This window comes from Cetorhinus maximus, chromosome 14, assembly GCF_964194155.1.
Source record: "Cetorhinus maximus chromosome 14, sCetMax3.hap1.1, whole genome shotgun sequence".
Lineage (NCBI taxonomy): Eukaryota > Metazoa > Chordata > Chondrichthyes > Lamniformes > Cetorhinidae > Cetorhinus > Cetorhinus maximus.
The window spans coordinates 37,689,393-37,709,608 of NC_135892.1; the positions used below are offsets into that span (position 1 = coordinate 37,689,393).

General features: G+C 41.9%; 1 protein-coding gene across 4 annotated transcripts in view; it reads left to right on the top strand.

Moving 5' to 3' along the window:
* Nucleotides 1-20,216, top strand: part of dop1a (DOP1 leucine zipper like protein A) — a 366,113-nt gene that overhangs the window by 90,810 nt on the left and 255,087 nt on the right. For all 4 annotated transcript variants that reach the window (XM_078556811.1, XM_078556812.1, XM_078556813.1 and 1 more), the window contains exons 9-10: nt 11,744-11,855; nt 13,833-13,953. In XM_078556811.1, coding sequence (XP_078412937.1) covers nt 11,744-11,855; nt 13,833-13,953 — 233 coding nt within the window. The remainder of the gene's footprint in view (nt 1-11,743; nt 11,856-13,832; nt 13,954-20,216) is intronic.

Genomic DNA, 20,216 nt, shown 5'->3' on the forward strand with positions numbered 1-20,216 from the left:
CATAGCACCCTCGCCTTTGAATCAGAGGGTTGTGGGTTCATGTCCCACTCCCAGAAACCAAGAACTGTGATTGTACTCGAAAGAGTTGCAATCTGTGACTGTTGATAACTCGAAAGAGTTTGAACCGCTGCAGGGAGGTGTCAGCTGTGGCTCAGTTCATAGCACCCTCGCCTTTGAATCAGAGGGTTGTGGGTTCATGTCCCACTCCTGCAAAACCAAGAACTGTGATTGTACTTGAAAGAGTTGCAATCTGTGACTGTTGATAACTCGAAAGAGTTGAACCGCTGCAGGGAAGTGTCAGCTGTGGCTCAGTTCATAGCACCCTCGCCTTTGAATCAGAGGGTTGTGGGTTCATGTCCCACTCCCGGAAAAACTAAGAACTGTGATTGTACTCGAAAGAGTTGCAATCTGTGACTGTTGATAACTCGAAAGAGTTTGAACCGCTGCAGTCCCAGCAATGTAGGTATACCCACAGTGCTGTTAGAAGTTTGACCCAGCCATAGTGAAAGAACAGCGATATATTTCCAAGCCAGGATGGTGAGTGGCTTGGAGGGGAACTTACAGGTGGTGTTCCCATGTATCTGTAACCCTTGTCCTTCTAGATGGTAGCAGTCGTGTGTTTGGAAGTTGCTGCCAAAGGAGCCTTGGTGAGTTTCTGCAGTGCATCTTGTAGATGGTACACAGTGCTGCCACTGTTCCATCGGTGGTGGAGGGAGTGAATGTTTGTGGAAGGGGTGCTAATAAAGCAGGCTGCTTTGTCCTGGATGGTGTCAAGCTTCCTGAGTGTTGTTGGAGCTGCACTCATCCAGGCAAGTGGAAAGTATTCCATCACACTCCTGACATGTGCCTTGTAGATAGTGAACAGGCTTTGGGGAGTCAGGTGGTGAGTTACACGCTGTTGGATTCCCAGCTTCTGACCTGGGACTGCCAGAAGTTGGGAATCTTGAATAAACAAATGCTGTTTACATAGCAACGTCCACCCTTTTCCTATTGCTCACAACATCAAAATAAATTAAGTGCCTTTTGATATAGGCCTGCCTCACTTGACAAATTTTCATAGCTGAATTAGAACATAGAAATAGGAGTAGACCATTCAGCCCCTTGAGCCTATTCCACCATTGAATTGGACTTTGGCTTGTCTGCATTTTAACTCCATCAGCTCACCTTGGTTCTGTAACCCTTAATATCATTATCTATCAAAAATCTATCAGGCATAGTGAGGGAATTTTCTTTGACCTAGCCACAACAGCGTTTGGAGGAGAGAATTCCAGATGTCTGCTATGTTTTTATGTGAAGAATTGTTTCCTAACATTATCTCTGAATGCCCTAGTTCTAATCTGAAGGCTATTCCTCCTTGTTCTGCACTCTCCCACCAGAAGAAATTGTCCATCTACCATCAAATCCTTTAATCATGTTAGGAGCATAGGAACAGTAGGCCATTTAGCCCCTTGAGCCTGTTTCACACTATTTAGTGAAATCAGGGTTGATCGATGCCCTAACTCATTCTTGGCTCCATATCTCTTAATACTCTTGGCTAACCAAAACGAAAATCCAGTGACAGCTGTTCATCCTTTCCTCACGTCATGCATTTTTCAGAAATATGAATCCTATCTTGCAATGACTGTTTCCAGGTTTAAAAATATTGAGCTAGAGCTGACTATTTTGTAAGATGGAGCTCCACTGTGTGAAGTGACTTGTCTCCTGAATGGCCTAGGAACATAGAAGCAGAAATAGGCCATTCAGCCTATCGAACTATTCAATATGATCATGGCTGATCAATGTGTTTTTCCCACACGATCCCATATCCCTTTATGTCATTGGTATTTAGAAATCTGTTAAATCTCTAAACATACTCAATGACTGAACTTCTACAGTCCTCTGGGGTAGAGAATTCCAATGATTCGCAACCCTCTATGCAAAAAAAGTTTCTCCTCATCTCAGTCCTAAGTGACTTCCCCCTTATTTTGAAATTGTACATCCTGATTTTAGACTCCCCAACCAGGGAAAATTTTTCCAGTTATTTCTGTTTCTGTTTTTGTTTAGGGAAAACGTCTTACCTGCATCTACCCTGTCTATCCCTTGAAGTATTTTGTAGCTTTCAATGAAAGCTTTAAAACTCTTGAGAATATAGGCCCAGTTTCCCCAATCTCTCTTCAGAGGACAGTCCCGCCATCCTGGGAACAAGTCTGGTGGACCTTTGTTGCAGTCCCTCTATGGTAATAATATTCTTCCTAAGGTAAGGGGACCAAAACTGCACAGAGTACTGCAGGTGTGGTCTCACCAAGATTCTATACAATTGAAGCAAGACTTCACTAATCCTGTGCTCAAATCCTATTGTGATTAAGACTAACATTCCATTAGCCTTCCTAATTGCCTGCTGCACCTGCATGTTAGCTTTCAGTGGCTTATCGACAAGGGCAACCAGGTCCCTTTGTACATCTACACCTTGTAATGTCTCACCATTTAATAAATACACTGCACACCTGTCCCTCCTACCAAGTGGGTAACCTCACATTTTTCCACATTATATTCCATCGGTTAAGTTCTTGCCCACTCACTAAGTCTGCCCAAATTCCCTTGAAGCCACTTTGCATCTTCCTCAACACCCATTCCCATCTAGCTCTGTGCCATCTGCGAACTTGGAAATATTACATTTGGTCTCCACATCCAAATATATATTGTGGAAAGCTGGGATCCAAGCGCTGGTCCTTACAGTGCCCAACTAGTCACTGCCTGCCAATGTGAGAATTTATTCCTACTGTTTTCTGCCTGTTAACCAATCCTTAACCATGTTAGTATATTACCTCCTATCCCATGTGCTTTAATTTTTGCTAACCAACTCCTGTGAGGAATTTTATCAAAAGCCTTCTGAAAATTCAAGTATGCTTCGTCCACCCCTTTATCAATTCTGTTAGTAACATCCTCAAAAAACTTAAACAGGTCTGTCAAATATGATTTCCTGTTTATAAATCCATGTTGACTATGCCCATTCAGATCATTATTATCCAAGTGTCCAATCACGTTCTTTAGAATAGATTCTAGCATTTTCCAAACTACTGATTCAAGGCTAACCGGTCAGTAGTTCCCTGTTTTCTCTCTCCTTCCCTTAAAATAGAGGGGTGAAATTTGCTACCTTCCAATCTGCAGGAACCATTCCAGAATCTACAGGATTTTTGAAGATGATCACCGGTGCATCCACTATCTCCATCACTCTGGGATATAGAATATCAGGTTTCAGGTCTTATCAACCTTCAGTTCCGTTAATTTCTCCAATACAGTCTTCGAACTAATTTCCTTCAATTCCTTGTCCTCCTTAGTCCCTTGGATCTCTAATTCTGGGATATTTCCTGTCTCTTCCTCAGTGATGACAGAAAGTATGCATTTAGCTTCTCTGCCATTTCTCTATTCCCCATTATAAATGCTGCCTCTGTCTGTAATGGCCCCACATTTGTCTTAGCCAAACGTTTTCTTTTTACACACCTATAGAAGCTTTTACAGTCAGTTTATGTTTTTTGCTAGTTTGCATTCATATTCTATTTTCCCTTTCCTTCAATTTCTTGGTCCTCCTTTGCAGTATTCTAAAATCCTCCCAATCCTCAGGTTTACTACTATTTCTGACAACTTTGTAGGCCTTTTCTTTTAAGCTTATACAATCCTTAACTTCCTTCGTTAACTACGGTTGACTGACTTTTTTTGAGTTTTTGTGTCTTTAGGGAATGTGTAATTGCTGTACACTATACGATGATTCTTTAAAGACTGTCCATTGCCTATGTACTGTCATAGCTTTTAATGTATTTTCTCAATTCACCTCAGCCAATTTGCCCCTCACGCCTTCATAATTTCCTTTGTTCAAATTTAACACCTTGGCTTCAGTTTGAACTACCTCACTTTCACACACAATGTAAAATTCTATCACATTATGGTCACTCATCCTTAGAGATTCTTTTACAACAGGATTATTAATTAGCTCATTCTCATTACATAATACTAGATCTAAAATAGCTTGTTCTGAAATTGGCTCCTCAACATATTAATCTAGAAAACCATCCCTAACACTCCAGAAACTCATCCTCCACAGCATTAGTGCTCATTAGGTTTACCCAGTCTATATGCAGATTGAGTCACCCATGATTACTGTATTACCTATGCTACATGCTTCTTTAATCTCATTAATACCATACCCCACACAGCCACTACTGTTTGGCAGCCGATAAACAACTCCTACCAATGTTTGTTGCTGCTTGCTGTTTCTTACCTCCACCCAAACAGATTCCACATTTTGCTCTTCCGATCTGAGATCCTCCTTTACTACTGTACTGATCCCACCCCTATTATCAGCACAACCCCACCTCCTTTTCCCTTTTTGCCTGTCCTTCCTAAATGTCAAATGTCGAATATCCTTGAATATTCAGTTCCCAGTCTTGGTCACCCTGCAGCCATGTTTCCATATGGCAGTTAGATCACGCCCATTTACCTCTATTTATGCCTTTAAATCATCTGCCTTGTTGCGAATGCTGCATGCATTCAGGTAGAGTGTCCTTAACTTTGTCTTTTTGACATTATTCTGCGTTCTAAGCCTAGTTCATCCTCACCTTTGTTTCCACCTTCTAAGTTTGCTACTTTTCTACTTCCTGTTACCAGCTTTACTTCCTTCCAATTTGAGCTACCCTCAGGTTCCCATCTCCTGACAAGCTAGTTAAAACTGTCCCCAACAGCACTAGCAAATCTCCTTGCAGGATATTAGTCCCGATCCTGGTACAGGCCCCACCTACCCCAGAACTGGTGTCAATGCCTCAAATCTGATGCCCTTCTTCCTACATCAATTCTGCAGCCACATGTTCAATCGATCAATCCTGCTATTCCTATGCTCACTAGCACGTGGCACTGGGAGTAATCCTAAGATTACTGCTCTTAAGGCCCTGCTTTTTAATTTCCTTCCCAACTCCCTAAAATCTGCTTTCAGGACCTCATCCCTCTTCCTACTTATGGCATTGATACCAATATGGACCTTGACCTCTGGCTGCTTACCCTCCCCCAGAAGGATGCCCTGTAGCCACTCCGTGACATCCTTGACCCTGGCACCAGGGAGGGAACACATGTTCGTGGGGTCACATTTACTGCTGCAGAAACACCTTTCTGAATCCCTGATCATCAAAACTCCAATTACTATTGCTCTTCCACTCCGCTTCCTCCCCTCCTGTGCAGCTGAGCCACCCATGGTGCCACGGACTTTCCTCTGGCTACACTCCCCTGAGGAACTATTGCCTTCACCAGTATCCAAAATGGAAAATCAATTAGCAAGCAAGATCAACTCAGGGATTCCTGCACTACCTGCCTGGCTCTCTTAGACTGCCTGGTCATCACCCATTCCCACACACCTAACCAGTGATGTGAACACCTCCCTAAACTTGCTATCTACATAGTTCTCTGCCTTGTGGATGCACAACAGTGACTCCAGCCCAGAGCTCAGGCTTCTGCAGCTGGTGACACTTCCTGCCAATGTGTTCATCTAGGGCATCCATGACTTCCTACATACGGCAAGATGTGCATTCCACTGGACCAAGCTGAGCTGCCATACAGTAACTTTAAAAATTATTGCAATTAGAATTAGTTAAATAACTTGCCAGTTACTCACCAATCAACTTCTTCCCCTGTACCAAAGTAAGAGCCAGCTACTGAAGGCTGAAAAAAAAATCAAAAAAGAAAGGAGCACCTCCCTCATCAAACTCCCACTTTACATTCTGTGCACTCAAAGCAGCACTGAGGAAGGCCTGTTATACGTTCTGAAAAACAACTGATTCAAGCTTCTCAAAACCAGTTTAAGCTAGCTAACTAGCTGCAGCTGATCTCAGAGAGCCCCATTTTAAGGCTTAACTTAATTTCTCTTAACTTGAGTAATTTTTAGTTAATTGCTAAAAAAAGAAAAAAGCTAGACTTTAGATAGAAATTAACCCATAAAACTCCTTCACCAGCTCTCAGTGCAGACGTTGACTAAGTGCCTGACTCTGATTTTAAGGTTATCCTCCTTTGACTTTGACTAATAGAAAATGTTTCTCTCTTTTTACCCTATTAATTCTTCCTGTTAAAAATCTCAAACAGTTCACCTTTAACCTTAATATTCCAGAGAATTTAATTTGTAATCACTTCACATAAATTAATCCTTGGAACCCTGGTAACATTCTGATGAATTTGTGCTACATTTCCTCCAAGGCCAATATGTCATGTCTAAGATGTAGTGCCAGAACTGTACACGGTACTTGGGCGTGATGTAACTAGGGTATAGTTTAATTGTAGTAAAGCTTGCTCATCTTTAAATTTGGATTACTAGAATATGAAGGCTATTAGCCACCTTGATTTTTTTGGTATCGTCCTTAACAAGGGTTAATACTCATCAGGAAAAGGTGAACAGGTTGGGTGGGTCTCTTTTCTCTTGAAAAGAGGTGTCAAATAGATGTCTTTAAAATTATGAAAAATTTAAGACTCAGAATTTCCACTTATGGGGACAAGCAGTAATAGAGGCCATCAATATAAGATGGTCACCAAGAAATCAGGGAGGGAATTCGGAACAATCCCCTCTACCTAGAGATTGTGGAACTTATGACCATGGGGAGTAATTGAGGCCAATAGTATAAATGCATTTAAGAGGAAGCTACAAAAGCATATGAGAGAGAAGGGAAGAAATGTTACGCTGATAGTTAAGGAAGATGGGAGGAGGCTTGAATGAAGCATAACACTGGTGTGGTCTGAATGACCATTTTGTATGGCGTATATTCCATGTAATTATATGACCTCAACGCTTTAGTGATCAGTGTACATGGGCCCCAAATCTTTTTGGACCTCCACCATCCTTAACTTTTCACCATTTCGCACCTTAATTAGATCACTGCTAAGTCTTCTGCACTCAAAAGAATACAAGCCTCATCTTTTAAAACCTTCCTTATAAATTAACCTTCTCAGCTGAAAGAATGACACATCAAGATTTCATGTACTTGCACTGTAACAAAATGACAAAGCATTATTAACTAAACACTTTTTTAGGCCACTTACACCTTAAACTACAGAACAGAACTTTCCCCTTTTACTATTAACACAACTGGAAAACCTACTTCACAGGTATAATTTATACTGTCCCTTAAGTAGATATTCAGTTCTCCCGGAACCAGTCCAAAGTGATTTTTAGCTCCCGATGGTCTACTGCCATTCTTTTCTTTTCCCAGCCTGATAACTTTTAACCCCAGAACTGTCTTTCAAAGTGAGGGTTTTTCTTAGCAAGCTAGACGAATCTTCCAGCCTCCTTTCAAATCCTCACGAATTTGGTCTTTTCAATCTGAGCGTGAGCTCCCACCCGCATTCCTACAGTGAACCATAGAGACTTTTGGCCTCTATCTGCTCTCTTTCTCCCAGATGCTGGCAGACTGCCTATGTCTGAGAGTTTTCAGGGATATCTTAGAAACCCTTTCCTTTTCAAAACTCGTCTCCATGGCAGTGTAAATCAGATGGGCCATGTAGTCAGGTAAAAATGCTGATTAGCCATTCTTGATACCATAATTCTCTTTTATCTTGGAAGTAAATGGAAGTTTAAAGCACAAGTGCTTGCAACGTGACATTCTCAACACCTTCCTGTGACTTTGGAGACCAGCAGTCTAACCTTTTTAAACCACAGATGCACCTTCTCTCCAACAAAACAACCTGAGCTTCCCTTTAATCTTTAACAACTATGTCATATATGCCTGTTGTTCAGTAGACTTCAGAACAGGTCACCTGCCTCCCCCCACCTCCCGCTTTATTTTATCCTAAATTAAAGACATAGTCCCAAAACATAACAATGTTATAAATCTCATATTTGTAACAACACTGATGTGGATCACAGTTTTTATGGCTGCCCATTTCCCCTCAGAAGGACACAAATTCCTAACAATCCCTTATTTCAGCATCTGAAATTTCGAACTAACGCTTTCTAAATGAAATCTAACTTCATACCAACATCATAATATAAACTGAAATCCCTTCCAAGCCAATAGATAAAAACCCAAAAATACTTCAACTCCAGAATCCTTACCCTTACTGAGTCCAGAGTTGGGAACTAAAACTAAATCTTTCACCTGTACACAACTATTATTACACAGTTATGGGATCTATCCATTCAGCTATATCTAACTCTATACCAATCAAATTCTTACTGTGAGCAGAACTGACTCTGATGCATAGCAGCAGGAAGTGGGTTTCTGTGGTTACCCACTTGTATATGTCTCAGAAATCCATGTTACTAGGGGAGCATCCTATCAACCAGTCGGTGGTGTGATAGATGCAGGCTATGTCTAGCATCATGTTGTAACATTTCTATGTTGTATTTTTTGCTGTGAAATGGGAGCTTGGTCAGTGCATTGGGGTTAAAAAAAGTAGAGACATGACTACTGTTTCTGATTGAATTTCCTATGTTGTTCTCTTGAGTGTATGTGATTAGTGTAAGATGTTACAATTGTAGAACTTTACAAGATGGTAAGTTTGAAAATGTCTCCTTTAACACAATATGAAACAGAATGTTCTGGATAGAGGCTTGATGGTCAAACTAAACCTCTGCCTGGAGACAGGCCCATGTGACTTCGTTGTCACGGAAAAGAAACCCGAAGTTCAATGAAGAGTGCAGGAGGGCATGCCAAGAGCAGCACCATATATACCTAAAAATGAGGTGACAACCTGGTGAAGCTACAACTCAGGACCATTTGCATTCCAAACAGCAAAAGCAACATGTGATACACAGAGCTAATCGATCCCACAACCAACGGAGCAAAGCTCTGCAGTCCTGCCACATCCAGTCATGAATGGTGGTGGACGATTAACAGGGTTTGGAGAATCCATAAATAGCCCCATCCTCAATGATGGTGTAGCCCAGCACAAGAGTGCAAAAGGCTAGGGCATTTGCAACAATCTTCAGCCAGAAGTGCCAAGCGGGTGACCTATCTCTGCCTCCTCCTGAGGCCTCCAACATCACAGATGCCAGTCTTTAGCCAATTTGATTCATTCCACATGATGAATGCACTGGATACTGCAAAGGCTATGGGCCCTGACAACATTCCGGCAATAGCACTGAAGACTTCTGCTCCAAAACGAGCTGCGCCCTTAGCCAAGCTGTCCAGTGCAGCTAACATATAAAAAACTGCCCAGGTATGTCCTGTCCACAAAAAGCAGGAGAAATCCAACCTGGCCGATTACTGCCCCATCAGTCTACTCGATCATCAGCACATTGATGGAAAATGTTGTCGACAGTGCTATCAAGTGGCACTTATTAAACAATAACCTGCTCACTGATGCCCCAGTTTGTGTTCCGAAGGCCACTCAGCTCCTGACCTCATATGGCCTTAGTCCAACTATGGACAGAAGAGCTGAACTCGAGGTAAAGTGAAAGTGTCTGCCCTTGACATCAAGGCAACATTTGACCAAGTGTGGCATCAAGGAGCCCTAGCAAAACTAGAGTCAATGGGAATCGGGGGGAAAGCTCTCTGCTGGTTGGAGTAATACCTAGCACAAAGGAAGATGATTGTGGTTGTTGGAGATCAATCATCTCAGTCCCAGGACTTCACGACAGTAGTTGCTCAGGGTAGTGTCCTAGGCCCAACCATCTTCAGCTGTTTCATTAATGACCTTCCCTCCATCATAAGGTCAGAAGTGGGATGTTCGCTGATGATTGCACAATGTTCAGCACAAATCATGACTCAAGATACTGGAGCAGTCTGTGCCCATATGCAGGAAGACCTGGACAACATTCAGGATTGGGCTGATAAGTAGCAAGTAACATTTGCACATTTGCCAGGCAACGACCATCTCCAACAAGAGAGACTCCAAACGTTTCCGTATGACATTGTATTCAATGTCATATTGCATTACTATCTCTGACAATTTTCACACATTGACACAGAAAAGGAATGGTTGCTTATTGGAGACACGGGGAGAGAGAGACAATGCAGTTGTTGTGAAGAGCAGGAAAACTTTTGTATCAACAGTCAAGCAGGATGTTGGTGAGAGCTGGCTCTCTGAAAAGATGATGACAGAACAGACAGGACCCCTGAAGATTTAAGGAACAAGGAGTTGTCGAGGTCAGTCTGGTGGCAGATGGTTCTGGCCTAATCAGGAAGGACATTGGAAGATTTGACCTGTCATGGCAGGGAGAAGTGATCCTGCTGAAAAGCTGGGAGTATCTTGGGTCTGGCTCTTGTAATGCTATACATCTGCCAGAAGTGCGGTACACAGCAAAAGGATTTGTAAGACATATCTCAATTGCGTTGGTTTACTAATGCGAAAGTGCCTTGTCTTTAGTTCAACGTATTAGTTAAGTAATGTTTAATAATCTTGATTTTAGATTTTTTGTTACAGTAGAAGTCTTAAGACACGAAACCTTGACCTTCGGTTATTTCCTTCGGTTATTGGGAAATTCATTTTTTTAAAAAGTTATGAGTCTCTGAAGCGTAACAAAGTATACTACTGTGATTACTGAAGGTGTCATCTAATTGGCAATGGTTGCTACAGGAGAGGTTAGGTTAGCTGAAATTCTAAAGGGCTTTGTTCAGGTCTGAACTATTAAATAACTCTTCTGACAACTTTCCATTCACTTGGAATGATTTAATTAATTAATATAAATCATAAGGCTGTTGAAAAAGAGTGGATTTTCTTCAAAACCTCTTGCTTATTGTGGCTGGCCTACATTGAACCTGAGTTGTCAGAAGCTGCCTGGAGAGAGATTTTGCAGCAGCGTTTCGCCATAATTGTGATTTCACTTAATTGAACCAGAATCATGCCAGTGGAGCTCTATAGAACTTAAGTTGCACTAAATCAGGTACTTGAATTTCAGTTTTATTTAAAAAGAAGTTCTTCATTACTCTTGCATTGCTGATTCATCTTTCATATAAATTTAACACTTATAGCAAACTATAATTTAGTCTGAAGTATGTCAAATGTGAGCATAGTAATTTTTGCTTGCACCTGGTTGTTTGCAAGGGTACAGTGGGAAATCCCCTATATGTTTTAAACATATGGAAAAGTATAATTAGCCCGGAGGCACACTAACCTATCACTCCAGGCACCAGGTTCATGAGTTCGAATTATGAGAGATCTGCCCATGGAAACCTCATGGTGAGCATAAATAGTGTTTTGGAAGAAACCTGAACAGCTAGTTACAAGGGGTGGACAATAAATATTACCCTGCCAGTGTCACCCACATCTCCAAAGAAATATTTAGTTTTATAATAAACTGTTAATATGCAGAATAACAGTCTCAAACTAACATGGTTCAAGAGCCACTAGGGCCTCCCTAATTATTCCTGGAGATGTAATAAAACATTTTTCTTAATTTCATTTGGCTGTTGAAATCCAATGTGTTTTTCCTTTCTTGAGCATTGTACTTTAACTGGTGGATCTGAGAGTCTGTCCTCCATGCACACATACCAACATTTAAATATTTTTAATTTGCAAAAAGAAACAAACCTGTGGCAGCTTATATCCCCAGAAGTGAATGTTAAAGTTTGCATTTGAAGTAGGGACAGGTCTTACTTCGTGGAGATGATTTGCAGCTGTTCCTGTAGCTATATTTTTTTTTAACCTGTTCTCATTAACTGTCCAGTTTGTAGCTTTTATAGGAAACCTGCACTCAATGTTTTTGGTTTGGTTTGGAACATTTGGAACAAATGTATTGGTTGAACCAATTAATTTTATTTTTTTACTCTTCCTTTTTGACTGCCTCCCCTCACAGGCCATGGTGGGAATCTTACAAGGAAAAGAATGTGGAGAGGAAGAAAGGACAACATTACATGATCTGAAACCTTTTCGCATTCTCATTAGTCTTCTGGACAAGCCAGAATTAGGTATAGTACTGTGGATGGAAATATCATCCAATAATTGGGAGGGGAGGGGGGAGGGGGGAGGGGGGGAGGGAGCAAGAGATCAAAGCTGGTGGTGATTGGGGCTGCAATGGAATGGGAGAGTCTGTAATTGGCGAAGTAGAGGCCAAAGAGCTCCAGCTTCTGGCCAACAAGGAGTGCTGTAAAGGGCACTTGCCTTCTTGAGCTGACAGCCCTTGCCTCCCTTTCTCTTTCAGCTTTCTTGAGTACCAGTAAACTGGTGCAGCAGCATTTTCAGATGAAATTAGGCTCCCATTTGCACTGTGGGAGCCTGATTTAAATAGGTTAATGAAGTGCCCTATGTCTTGCATAACACAAAACAACAGCAACAGATGCGTGAACGCCAGTTTGGAGGTGTTCCACTTTTTACCTCCCCCCCCAACCAACTTGCTAGATATGGGGGTGGGTGATTTCATATCCAGGCCACTGTTTCTGTGTCTGTCATTTCAAATAAAATTTTAATTTATAGAACTAGAATCATAGAAACTTGCATCACAAAAGGAGGCCATTTTGCCTGACATGTCTGTGCTGGCTTTTGAAAGAGCAGTCGTGCTTGGTCCACATCCCCACTGTTTGTCTGTAACCGTGCAAGTTCCTCATCTTCAAGTACTTATATAAACTCCTTTTTGAAATTTTTATACAATCAGCTTCCACCACCTTTTCAGGTAGAGCACTCCAGATTCTAACAACAATTTGAGTGAAAGTATTTCTTCTCAGATTTTTTGCCAATGATTTTAAATCTGTAGTTTAAAACCTCTAGTTAATGCCCCAGTCACACGGACAACTAGATTTTCCCTATCCTTTTATCAAAACCTCTCCTCATCTTGAAAATTTCTGTTAGGTCACTCCTTAGCTTCCTCTGTTCCAAGGAAAACAGTCCAACTTTTTTGTACTAACTGGTTTCTTTCCGATCTAGTTTGAGAAGGCAGCAACGCATTTCTTGATCAACTACTGCATTATTATGTAAGAGTGGTTGACTTTAAAAAGCACTTTGTGTGTTTTGTTTTTCCATGCTATATTATAAACTTAATTTTTTGAAGCTGTTGAAAGAAATATTGCTGTCAGCACACTTGTACAAGTGCCTATCACAAAGTATTCCATGCAGAAGCTTGTTCTTCTACATTTTCTTTCTTCGAACTGATGCATCGAACTTCTATGCTGCAAGATGTAGGTCAGGTGATGGCATAGTGTATTGTCACTGGACTAGTGTTCCAGAGACCCAGGGTAATTCTCTGGGGTTCCGGGTTCGAATCCCATCAGTGAAAATTGAATTCAATAAAAATCTGGAATTAAAAGCCTGATGACCACGAAACCATTGTCATAAAAATCCACCTGGTTCACTAATGTCCTTTAAGGAAGGAAACGTGTTGCCCTTACCTGGTCTGGCCTACATGTAGGCCAGCAATGTAGTTGACTCTTAAGAACAAGGGCAATTGGGGATGGGCAATAAATGCTGGCCTAACTAGCAACACCCACGCCCCATGAATGAATAAAAAAAAAGAAACCTATATTTTCTTTTTTCTACCCCTGTTATGTTCCTTACAAATGAGCCCTGATTCCCAAACTTAGCATTACTTCATTACGATTGGTGAATGCCCTGAAGTGGCTTGTCTGCTGTCTATTTTTGTCCCCTCCCTTTATTTAACAAAACTGCTTTATCTCAGCTTGGTGATTCTTTAGCAAAAGCAAAATCAAAAATGAAGGGCAAGTGAATCTTAATTGCAAATCAATGTTCCACTCTATATGGTAATGCAGTGTATTTATGTAATGTAATGCACTGCATTAGTTAATAGCATGTTACCTTCTACTGATTCTACAGTCCCTGCTATTTTACATCTGCTAATGGTGCAGTAAACTATTTCTTCAACTGACATGGTCTCTTCCTAATATGTACATTTTGAAATTGGTTAAGAGAATTTAGTGTCAATTCTGTAATTCTAGGGCCGGCAATCTTGGAGGATGTACTTATAGAAGTTTTCAGAACATTGCATTCACAGTGCAAAGCTGAATTGAATCTGAAAACGCAACCTTCTTACTGTAAAGACCACACTCAATTAAGCAGGTATATTAGTTTAATTCTATTGCTTATGGTCTAAAGGAAGAGAGCTGTAATTATTTATAATTTGCGGTATTTTGCACTAAATTGTATGCGAAAGTTGTGAAGCATAATATTTAAATTTTTGCCTGTTGGAGATGACAATTACTCCTACTGTCTTGCAGCTTGTAAACTTTTCAAATGTAGCAGTATACAGAATAATCATGGCTATTTACATCTAGTTCTTGTACTTGACTTTTCATCTAGCCAGGTGCAATGATTTGATGTGGAATGGCAGGTAGTTAAACTAGTGACTTTTTTTGAAGTGTTGGTATCTAGATCATTGTTTTGCTCTCTGTTGAATGTGATCTCAGCATTTAAAAGTGCTGTTCAAACTAATTTCTCTCATGTTCAATTAGAGTATAAAATTACATAATGGCCCAAATCTTCCTAGCAGTGGAAATGCTGAGTGCATTGCCACTGCACGCTAAGATTCTCCTGACCCTATAACAAGTATTTGAGTAACAAGCCCAGAGAACCATGGATGACCAGACATATTCAGGTTATGATGAGAAGGAAAAGAGAGACTTTTAGCAGGTACAAGGGAAGCAAATCAGCAGAGGCATTAGTGGAGTACAGACAGTGCAGGGTGGAGCTTAAAGCAATTAGGAGAGCAAAGAGGGGTTATGAGAAAGCTCTGGCTGGTAAAAGTAGGGAAAATCCCAAGATATTCAATAAGTATACCAATAGGAAGAGGATAACCAGGGAAAGAGTAGGGCCCATAAAGGAGCAAGGGGGCAATCTATGGGTGGAGCCAGAGGACATCGCTACAGTGTTGAATGAATACTTCACATCCGTCTTCACCCAATGAGGATGAAGGTATCGAACTCTGGGCGAGAGACTGCGAGGTTCTTAAGCAAGTTGATAAAGGGAGTGACAAGGTATTGGAGGTGTTGGCAGGCTTAAAGGTGGACATATCTCCACGTCCGGATGATTTGTGTCCCAGACTGCTGAGAGAGGCAAGGGAGGAGATCACAGGGGCTCTGACCCGAATTTTTAATTCCTCTCTGGCCACGGGAGAGGTGCCAGAGGACTGGAGAACAGTAATGTGGTTCTGCTGTTTAAGAAGGGTTATAGAGATAAGCCAGGGAACTACAGGCCAGTGAGCCTCACGTCAGTGATGGGGAAACTATTGGAGAAATTTCTGAAGGAGAGTATCTATCTCCACTTGGAGAGGCAAGGTTTGATCAGGGATAGTCAGCATGGCTTTGTCAGAGGGAGGTCATGCCTACCAAATTTGATTGAATTTTTTGAGGAGGTGACCAGGTGTGTAGATGAGGGTAGTGCAGTTGATGTAGTTTGTATGGATTTCAGCAAAGCCTTTGACAAGGTCCCACATGGGAGACTTATAAAGAAGGCAAATGCACATGGGATACAGGGTAATTTGATAAGGTGGATTCAGAATTGGCTTAGTTGTAGAAGGCAGAAGGCGATGACAGAAGGATGCTTTAGTGACTGGAAGCCAGTGTCCAGTGACGTACCACAGGGATCTGTGCTGGGTCCCCTTATATTTGTCATTTATATAAACGACATATGTGGGGTGTAGGATTAGTATGTTTGCAGATGACACAAATATTGGCCAGGTGCTTAACAGTGAGGTTGAGTTTCTTGGGCTACAGGAAGATAGAGACGAGATGGTCAAATGGGCAGATAAGTGGCAGATGGAATTTAACCCTGCAAAGTGTGAGGTGATACACTTTGGAAGGAGTAATTTGACAAGGAAGTATTCAATGAACAGCATGGCAGTAGGAAGTTCTGAGGAACAAAGGGACCTTGATGTGTGTGCCCATAGATCTCTGAAGGCAGAGGGACACGTTAGTGGGGTGGTGAAAAAGGCATATGGGACACTTGCCTTTATCAATTGAGGCATAGATTACAAAAGTAGGGAGGTCATGTTGGAGTTGTATAGAACCTTGGTGAGGCCACAGCTGGAGTACTGTGTGCAGTTCTGGTCGCCACATTGTAGGAAGGATGCACTGGAGTGGGTGCAGAGGAGCTTCACCAGGATGTTGCCTGGGATGAAACATTTAAGTTATGAAGAGAGGTTGGATAGACTTGGATTGTTTTCGTTGGAACAGCGAAGACTGAGGGGTGACCTGATCGAGATGTACAAGATTATGAGGGGCACGGACAGGGTGGATAGGGAGCAGCTGTTCCCCTTAGTTGAAGGGTCAGTCACAAGGGGGCATAGGTTCAAGGTGAGGGGCAGGAGATTTAGGGGGGATGTGAGGAAAAACTTTTTTACCCAGAGGGTGGTGACTGTCTGGAATGCATTGCCTGGGAGGGTGGTGGAGGCAGGTTGCCTCACATCCTTTAAAAGGTACCTGGATGAGCACTTGGCACGTCATAACATTCAAGGCTATGGGCCAAGTGCTGGTAAATGGGATTAGGTCGGTAGGTCAGGTGTTTCTCACGTGTCAGTGCAGACTCAATGGGCCGAAGGGCCTCTTCTGCACTGTGATTCTGTGATTTTATGCTGCTGCACATTTCTTCTGGGATCTTCTGATCCTGGCTGTCACAGAAATGCGATGCGTAGTGTTCCCTGGGGAACTCTCTCGGAGCATGGTAGAATTGGGGGAAGTTTAAAGGTCCAGTTTTTGATTGTGGGTTAGTGAATGGGTGAATGGATGAATGGGTTAGCGGGTGAATGGGGGAGTAGGTAGGTGGGTGATTGAGTAATAGGTTGTTCAGGGATTAGTTGGATCAGGGGTAGGGGAGAGTACTCGAGTCCAGCTGGGGGAGGTGGGGGGAGAATAGTTGGGTTGAGGGAGTACTCGGGCTGGGTTGGGGTCTGGGGGTGTAGTTGGATCTGGTTAAGTGGGTAGACGGGTCAGGTAGGGAATGTTCGGGTGTCTTGAGTTTGGTGGTCAGGTCCAGTCCAGGGGGGTAATCGGGTGGTTGGGTCAGGTTGAGGCTGTAGGCGGGCGTTTGGGGTGGGTAGTCAGGTCCAATCTGGGAGCGGGGTGTAGGGTGGGTAGTTGGACGGTCTTAGTTAGTTCGGTCGGGTTGGGGTGCAGTTGTGGGGGGGCGCAGGGTGATAGGGTCGCTGGATTTGGAGTTACCCAGGTGTTACACTAGGTTTTAATCTGTTTAACATTTCCTGGGTAATTATCCAGGTAGGTACCGTAGATCTCTCCCAAGTCTTTGACCCTAACTCAGAGTCAGAGACATTTGCAAAAGGTCCTGGGGAGCAGATGAATTACCCATTGGAAGTTTAATTTTCCTGGGCAATTCCCACATAGATCTACGTGTCACAAGCTCCGCAGGGTCCTGACCCACATATTCCATTGTACGTCCGGACTCCAATGATCTGGAGATCGGAAGATTTGGCCCTATATATCCTAATATATTTAAACTGCCATTGAGCCCAGTGCATCTTATGAAGGAAAATTGCATTCAAATATGTGCATAAGGACATACATACGAATTAGGAGCAGGAGTAGTCCACTCAGCCCCTCGAGCCTGCTCTGCCATTTCATAAAATCATGGCTGATCTGATTGTAACCTCCCGCCTACCCCCGAAAACCTTTCACCTCCTTGCTTATCAAGATTCTATCTACCTCTGCCTTAAGAATATTCAAAGACTGCTGTTGTTGCCCTCTGAGGAAGGGAGTTCCAAAGAAACTACCCCCTGAGAGAAAAAAATTCTCCTCATCTCTTAAATGGGTGACCCCTTATTTTTAAATAGTTCTAGATTATCCCACAAGAGGAAACATCCTCTCCACATCCACCCTGTCAAGACCCCTTAGGATCTTAAAGGTTTCAATCAAGTCACCTCTTACTGTTCTAAACTCCAGTGGATACAAGCCTAACCTATCCAACCTTTCCTCATAAAACAACCTGCCCATTTCTGGTATTAGTCTAGGAAACCTTTTTTGAACTGCTTCCAACGCATTTTCTTAAATAAGGAGACCAATACTATACACGGTACTCCGAATGTGGTCTCACCAGTGTCTTGTACAACTGATGCATAACCTCCCTACTTTTATATTCAATTCCCCTTGCAATAAATGATAACATGTATTAGCTTTCCAAATTACTTGCTGCACCTGCACCCTAGCCTTTTGTGATTCATGCACTAGGATACCTTTCCACCTCAGAGCTCTGCAATCTTTCACCATTTAGATAATGTGCTTCTTTTTTATTCTTCCTGCCAACATGGACAATTTCACATTTGCCCACATAATAGTCCATTTGCCAGATCTTTGCCCACTCACTTAACCTATCTATGTCCCTTTGTAGACTCCTTATGTCCTCTTCACAACTTACTTTCCTACCTATCTTTGTGTCATCAGCAAATTTAGTGACCATACCTTCGGCCCTTTCATCCAAATCATTTATATAAATTATAAAAAGCTGAGGCCCCAACATTGATCCTTGAGGCACACCACTCATTACATCCTTGTGGCAGCAGTGTGTACCATCTACAAGATCCACTGCGGGAACTCACCAAGCCTCCTTGGACACCACATTTCAAACCCATGACCACTACAATCTAGAAGGACAAGGGACATGGGAAGACCACCACATGGAAGTTCCCCTCCAAGCCATTCACCACCCTGACTTGGAAATATATTGCTGTTTCTTCTCTGTTGCTAGATCAAAACCCTGGAACTCTCTCTTTAACAGCACTGTGGTTTTACCTACACCACACGGACTGCAGCGGTTCAAGAAGGCAGCTCACCACCACCTTCTCAAGGGCAATTAGGGATGGGCAATAAATGCTGGCCTATCCAGTGATGCCCACATCCAATGAATGTAAAAAAAAAAGTCCTACCAACCAGAAAAAGACCCATTTATGCCCACTCCGTTTCCTGTTAGCTAGCCAATCTTCAATCCATGCCAATATGTTACCCCTACACCATGAGCTTTTTATTTTCTGCAATGACCTTTGATGTGGCATCTTATCAAATGCCTTCTGGAAATCTAAGTACAGTACATCCACTGGTTCCGCTTTATCCACAGCACATGTGACTCCTTCAAAGAACTCCAATAAATTGGTTAAATATGATTTCCCTTTCATAAAACCATGTTGACTCTGCCCGATTGCCTTGAATTTTTCTAAATGCCCTTCCATAACATCTTTAATAATAGCTTTTAGCATTTTCCATATGACAAATGTTAAGCTAACTGGCCTGTAGTTTCCTGCTTTCTGTCTCCCTTCCATTTTGAATAAAGGAGTTAAATTTGCTATTTTCCAATCTAATGGAACCTTTCCCGAATCTAGGAAATTTTGTAAAATTAAAACCAATGTACCAACTATCTCATTAGCCACTTCTTTTAAGACCCTAGGATGAAGACAATCTGGACATGGGGATTTGTCCAGCCGCAGCTCCAACAATTTGTTCAAGACCACTTCTCTGATAATTTTCCTGAGTTCCTCCCTCCCTTCTGTTTCCTGATTTACAGCTATTTCTGGGATGTTACTTGTATCCTCTATAGTGAAGACCGATGCAAAATACCTGTTCAGTTCATCTGCCATCTCCTTATTTTGCATTATTAACTCCCCAGGCTTTCTATAGGACCAACACTCACTTTGTTAACTTTTCTTATTTAATTATCTATAGAAACTCTTCCTCTCTGTCTCCAAATTTCTCACTAGTTTCTTTTGTACTTTAATTTTTCTCTCCTGTTAATCTTTTTGCCATTCTTCGCTGTTCCTTATATTCTGTCCAATCTTCTGACCCGCCAACCATCTTTGCACAATTATATGCTTTTTCTTTAAGGTTTGATACTTTTAACTTTTTTTTTAGTTAACTGTGGATGGTGGGTCCTTCCCTTGGAATTTTTCTTTCTCATCGGAATGTATCTTATTTTGTGTATTCTGAAATATCCCTTTAAATGTCTGCAATTGTACCTCTATTGACCTATCCCTTAACCTTATTTGACAGTTCAATTTAGCTAGCTCTGCTTTCATGCTCTCATAATTGTCCTGATTTAAGTTTAAATTACAAGTCTTGGACCCACTCTTCTCTCCCTCAACTGAATGTAAAATTCAATTATATTATGATTGGCTAGCTAATATTATGATCGCAGCTACCTAGGGGTGCCTTCACTATGAAGTTATCAATTAATCCTATCTTGTTGCACAATGCGAGGTGTAGTATAGCCTGCACTCAGGTTGGCTCCAGAACATGCTGTTCTAAGAAACTACCTCAAAAACATTCTATGAACTCCTCATCTACGCTACCTTTACCCATCCGATTTTTCCAGTCTAGATGTAAAGTGAA